Genomic DNA, 6,401 nt, shown 5'->3' with positions numbered 1-6,401 from the left:
GACTGGACTTACAAGAACCTTGAGAAGGCACGAAGGCTGACGGAGAACTGAACTTATTGTCTGTAAATATTAAAGTGAAGTATTTAGTTCATTTCGTATTGTCGTTTAAGTATACATTAGCATTAAGTAAATCTAAGTAAGATTAGTTAATTTAGAGACAGTAACTGTCGTAACTGTTTTACTTGTAGTTAACTTTTATCCTTAATTAAAGTCGTACGCGTTTACTAAAAATTTATGCTGTGTTGCGAGTTTGTGGGAAGGGGTGTGAAATACGTTGCTTTACCCTTAGTTTTCTCTTATTTTCTTCTCGCTATTTTGCGAGACCCAGGGGATCGCGAACCGTCACATAATTTTTGGTGTCAGGAGTGGGATAAGATTTCCCCTGGTGCTTGTATCTCACACCTCAGACACAATCGCGGAGCACAGCTATTCTTTATGGCGACGAATTCTGACTATGGCTCTTGGACATTAGAAGACCTAAGAATTGAAGCTAGCAGAAGATCTATTGCTTTCATTAGTAAGGATGGTATCAAGACATTAGGGAGTAAACTTAGGGTGCATGACAAACTTATGACGCAGATAGAGACAGACTCGATAGAGGGAATTGAGCCCATCGGTACAGGCGAGGAGCCTGTGAACGGTATTAGTTTTGAGCAGCGGTTACGATTACAAGAGTATGAACTGCAAACGCTGGAATTGCGAAGAAAGATTCAGCAGGAGGAGAGAGAGGCGGAAAAGGAGAAACGAGCGTATGAAAGGGAAAAATGGGAATACGAGAGGCAAAAAGCGCGCGAGGAAGAAGAGAGAATAATTAGAGAGGGGGAACGAATTAGATTACTTCGAGATGAGAGTGAACAATTTGCCGTCAGGGAATCGGAAAGGATTCAATCAAGTGCTAGAAGGCCAAAGTTTATAAAGGTCAGAGAAATGCGAGACAACGAGGATATAGACGACTATTTTAGAATTTTTGAGATGACCGCAAAGGCACAGTCTCTACCAGAAATTGAGTGGATTGGTAACCTGGTACCCAAGCTCACTGAGAAGGCGAAATCAGTTTACTTAGAGATTCCGGACCCCAAGTGCCAAGATTATTATGAGTGTAAGTCAGTGATTATCAAAGCCTACCAACTAACTGCTGATCATTACAGGTATAGGTTCCGAACATCAGAGAAGCTACCGGACGAAGATTTTGTGCAGTGGGCCAATCGTACAAGACGATATTTAAATCGTTGGATGGACGTTGCGGGGGCTACAGGTGACCCGGAGAAGATTTCAGAGCAGATCATGATTGAGAGGCTTTTGGACGCGGTAAGTCCCGAACTTAGAGCCTGGTTAAAGGAACGCAAACCTGTGAATGCTGAAGAACTTGGTAATATGGCAAATTTACACGTGCAATCGCGTAAGGGTCCCCTTGTTGATGGTAGGTACGCGCCATTCGGTAGTCAGGGTTTTAAACAAAAAAGGAGCTCAGTCGTTCCAGTACAGAAAGAAACTCAGAGGTCATTCACACAATCCAAGATCCACCCCTCCCCATCCAGTAGAAGTGCAAAGCCAAAGCCTGAGATAACTTGTTTTAAGTGTGGTCAGCTGGGTCACATGTCTTACAACTGTAGCAGGGGCCGGATTAAGCCTCCCCAGGGTTCCTTGTTATGTATGACACCCCTAGAACCTAAACGACCGCAGTTTCCACCTTGTAACGTTAGAGGCAAGATAAGTGGGATACCTGCAGAGACGGTCGTAGACTCTGGTTGTACGAGGACCCTAGTACATGAAAGATTTATGGTTGACAAAGATTCCTTTACAGGAGACGATATTACAGTCCTAACTGCATCGGGAGAACGCCTCATAGTCCCTTTAGTTTGGGTTCAGTTTGAAAGCGGTCAGGGTGAACATTTAGAATTAGTGGGAGTTTTGAGTAAACTACCCGTTGATTGCCTGCTCGGCAGATCGTCTTTCGGGCAAACACTTTCTAGAGACGATGTTCTTAGACAGTGGGAGAAAAATGTTTCGGTGGACGGCTCCAAAGGTGTTGAAGCCTTTGTGCTAACGAGGCGACAAAAGGCGCTTGAAGAGGCCCAGCAGCGAGCCGATAGTTTGGTTGACCGCGAAAATGCGCTCGCACTTAAAAATCTGTCGGAAAGGGAGTCTAAAAAAAAAGGTCTTAATGAAGGCGACTTGCGAATACTTTTCGGGGACAAAGACGTGGGTGAGGAAGCGTGTGAGAACTCGGTTGAGCTCTCGGATAGTGACTCAGATGAGGATACACGTGCGGATCATTTACCCCTCAATATTCTCGATAGAAATAAAGAACAGTTAATAAAAGACCAGAATTCAGATGTGACCCTCTTAAAAGCGCGTAATGGAGCTACTTACAAGGAACCCATGGAAACGGACGGTTTCTTTCTCAAGGGAGGGTTACTAATGCACCGCAGGTTCAACAAAAGCGTACACAATGGAGTCAGGTTTGTTGATCGGATTGTAATCCCTGAATCTTACAGAAACGAAATTCTCCGTATTGGTCACTCTATACCCCTTTCAGGACACATGGGCACCTCAAAAACGTTAAGTCGCATAGGGATCCATTTTTATTGGCCTGGTCTCGCCTTCGACATTCGTAAGTACTGTGCCACCTGCCCACAATGTCAGTTAGTGGCCAGGAAGTTGAAGTCAAATAGGGCCCCCTTGAGCCCCGTAGCGTTCGTGACCGAACCTTTAAGAAAGATTGCAATCGACATTGTAGGAGAATTGCCACGGTCCAGCACTGGCTATAAATATATTCTTACCATTGTAGACTATGCTACTCGTTATCCTGAGGCCATTCCCTTGAGGAGTGTTAGTTCCAAAACCGTCGCGGATGCACTTGTCCAATATTTCTGTAGAATGGGAATTCCCCAAGAGTTAGTATCTGACCAGGGATCCAATTTTGTGGGCCGACTTATGACACAACTATATGAGCAATTAGGCATTACAAAGATCAAAACATCGGTTTATCACCCTGAAGGAAACGGTTTGGTTGAGAGATTTAATGGCACGCTCAAGGCGATGTTAAAGAAATTTGCGCAAGAGCGGGTACAAAGCTGGGATAAGTTCCTTCCTTATTTGCTGTTTGCATATAGGGAAGTTCCATGTGAATCCACAGGGTACTCCCCTTTCGAGTTGCTTTTTGGACGTACAGTAAGAGGACCCCTGTCAGTAATCAAGGAGTCGTGGCTTGGGAAGGAAATTAAATCTGAAAGGAACCTTGTGAGTCATGTGCTTGAAATTCGCAGGAGACTGGCAATGATGCAGCGTCTGGTACAAGATCGTATGAAGAGAGTGCAAGGTACTCAGAAACGATTGCATGACGTTCATAGTTCCACACGTAGTTTAAAAGTCGGTGACAAGGCATTGGTTCTTCTTCCTACTCCAGGGAGTAAGTTGGAAGTGCATTGGCAGGGCCCATTTAAAGTGACGAAGGTTTTCAATGATGGTTTGCACTATGAGATCGACACCGGTAAGTCCCACAAACAACACCGAGTCTATCACATTAATCTATTAAGTAAATGGCAGAGTAGGGACGAGACGGCTTCCTATATAATGTCAGAATCTTTCGAAACCTCTTTACCGCATGAAAAATGCATATCCCCATTTTGCAAAAATGAAACTTGGGAGGATGTTATCATTTCGGATGCTTTAACCAAGGACCAGAAAGATCAGGTGAAGGACCTTTTACGAAAATACGCAGATGTCTTTTCTGGTAACCCCAGTGTCGCTAGCGTAGCGACACATCGGATTGACACGGGTGACTCTGCACCAATACGTTGTTCTCCCTATAAGGTACCTCAGAAACTAGAAGAAGTCGTAAACAACGAAATAGAAAACATGTTAAAAATGGGTATCATTCGCCCCTCAGCCAGCCCCTGGGCCTTCCCTGTCGTTGTCGTCCCCAAACCTGATGGTACCATACGACTTTGCGTCGATTATAGAAAACTTAACAGTATTACTAAAATGGATGCCTACCCGGTTCCATCTACGGACCGCATGATTGAGAAAATAGCCTTGGCTACGTACATCACCACCCTTGACCTCACTAAGGGATACTGGCAGATTCCTCTAGATAAATCAACAATCGAAAAATCAGCTTTTATCACCACAAAAGGATTATATGAATTTCTGGTCATGCCTTTTGGTATGAAGACTGCCGGGGCCACTTTCCAACGAATGATGTCGGATGTCGTTTTAAAAGGGTTTAATTTTGCAGGAGCCTACATTGATGATCTTGAAGTAGACACACACTTCCTTTTCACAACATCTAGTGGAACTTGGCCAGGTTCTGCAACGATTGCGGGAGTGCAGCCTATGCGCGCGCCCTTCTAAATGTAAAATTGCTATGGAAACAGTAGATTTTGTGGGTCATCGTGTTGGAAAAGACAAGATTGAACCACGTTTGGCTTTGGTTAAGTCGATAAAAGAGTTCCCTAGACCTGAAACCAAAAGACAGATTAGATCGTTCCTTGGACTTGTCGGCTACTACCGCAAGTTCATTCCCAATTTCTCTCAGAGGGCCGCTACTCTAACAGATCTAACACGAGGTAAGGGACCAACTAGAATTGAGTGGCTACAGACACACGAGCAAGCGTTTGAGGATTTAAAGCAAGCTTTGCAAGAACCCCCAGTCTTACGACCGCCACATTGGGACGAACCATTTACTTTGCAAGTAGACGCGTCCAACAGAGGCTTGGGAGCTATTTTGAGCCAGTTAAGTAAAGACGGAGAAGAGCATCCAGTGGCTTTTGCCAGTAGAAAGCTTCAGCTAAGAGAGGAAAAGCTGTCCACGACGGAGAAAGAATGCTTAGGGATTGTTTGGGCTGTTGAGCTGTTTAGATATTATTTGTTTGGTAGAAAATTTAAGTTACAAACAGATCACAATCCTTTAGTTTGGTTAGGGCAGGTGCGTAACAAGAACAAAAAATTACTTCGCTGGAGTCTCACCCTTCAAGAGTATGATATGCAGGTCGAGCATAAAAGTGGCAAGACCCACGGCAACGTGGACGCCCTTAGTAGAGTTTAGGGCTCAAATTTTGTATCGGGCTGTTACTATTCTATTTTTTTTTTTCCCCCTTTGTTACTCTTCCCCAAAAAATAGACTTGTTAGGGGGGGAGGTGTCACAAAATTCCTTTTTCTTTAGTTCTTTGTTTCGTTAGTTCATAGTTTATTCCGCTCGTGTTAATTACTTAGTGTTAATTTCGTATCGTAGTTTACCGCAATTAGTACATTAGAGAATAGTTTGTTAGTCTATTTGTTCTTTTAAGTCTCCATTGTGGAGATGCTTTTGTAACTTTTGGTTCGTTAGGGTCGTGTTTTAACAATAGGTTTTTCAATAAGTGTTGATGTGGAGTGCATTGTTATGTAAAGATATAAATGTAAGTAGCGTGTTGTAAAGGCGGTTGGAAAAAGGTCAGTTGACGAGAAGACTGCTAGGAGAAGGAAAGCCGGAGAGAAGTCAAAGTGGAAAGGTGAAAGTTTAAAGAAAGTGGAAAAGAGAAACACTGCCAAGAGTCATTGGTGGGAGCCGACCGCGAAATTCCCAGACAAAACTCCTTTGTCGGCGGTGGCAAATATATTTATAGAGGAAGTTTTTGGAAGAAAAGTTCGGCGACGAAAGTGAGAGTCTTGTGGACTGACAGAAGACGTGACTACGTTCGTTGGTTTGCTGAAAGTGGAAGTGGATGGTTGCAGGATTAGCCGACTGGACTTACAAGAACCTTGAGAAGGCACGAAGGCTGACGGAGAACTGAACTTATTGTCTGTAAATATTAAAGTGAAGTATTTAGTTCATTTCGTATTGTCGTTTAAGTATATATTAGCATTAAGTAAATCTAAGTAAGATTAGTTAATTTAGAGACAGTAACTGTCGTAACTGTTTTACTTGTAGTTAACTTTTATCCTTAATTAAAGTCGTACGCGTTTACTAAAAATTTATGCTGTGTTGCGGGTTTGTGGGAAGGGGTGTGAAATACGTTGCTTTACCCTTAGTTTTCTCTTATTTTCTTCTCGCTATTTCGCGAGACCCAGGGGATCGCGAACCGTCACATTATCCCTTTTCGTGTTAATTAGTAATGTAAACAAGTCTTAGTAAGAGAGTGATTTTAAGCTAGTAATTGCCATGGTTCATATGTAACAGATGCAATAGAAGATCCACGGAAAACGGAATTTGAAATTTTATGCAAGGGTACCACTTAGGTGTTTTTTCTATCGGCACGAAGGTCCCTTTGTTGTCTTAGCATTAACCCCTTAGTTTACAGAAGTGAATAAACCGCGGCTCATTAGACAAGCAGCCGCGCCATTCCCGCACAAAGGAATGTTAGGAAAAGTGTCTTTTTCAGTAAAAAAGAGTATTGTTTGTTTCATTCGCTTTTTG

General features: G+C 43.1%; 1 protein-coding gene across 1 annotated transcript; it reads left to right on the top strand.

Moving 5' to 3' along the window:
* Positions 1–234: 234 nt before the first annotated feature.
* Positions 235–4,356, top strand: LOC137968248 (uncharacterized). The gene has a single exon (XM_068814862.1). The coding sequence runs from the start codon at positions 235–237 to the stop codon at positions 4,354–4,356; it is 4,122 nt and encodes a 1,373-aa protein (XP_068670963.1).
* Positions 4,357–6,401: the final 2,045 nt, after the last annotated feature.

The sequence above is a fragment of the Montipora foliosa genome, chromosome 1 (genome assembly GCF_036669935.1).
Source record: "Montipora foliosa isolate CH-2021 chromosome 1, ASM3666993v2, whole genome shotgun sequence".
Lineage (NCBI taxonomy): Eukaryota > Metazoa > Cnidaria > Anthozoa > Scleractinia > Acroporidae > Montipora > Montipora foliosa.
This window is presented reverse-complemented; position numbering and strand designations above follow the sequence as displayed.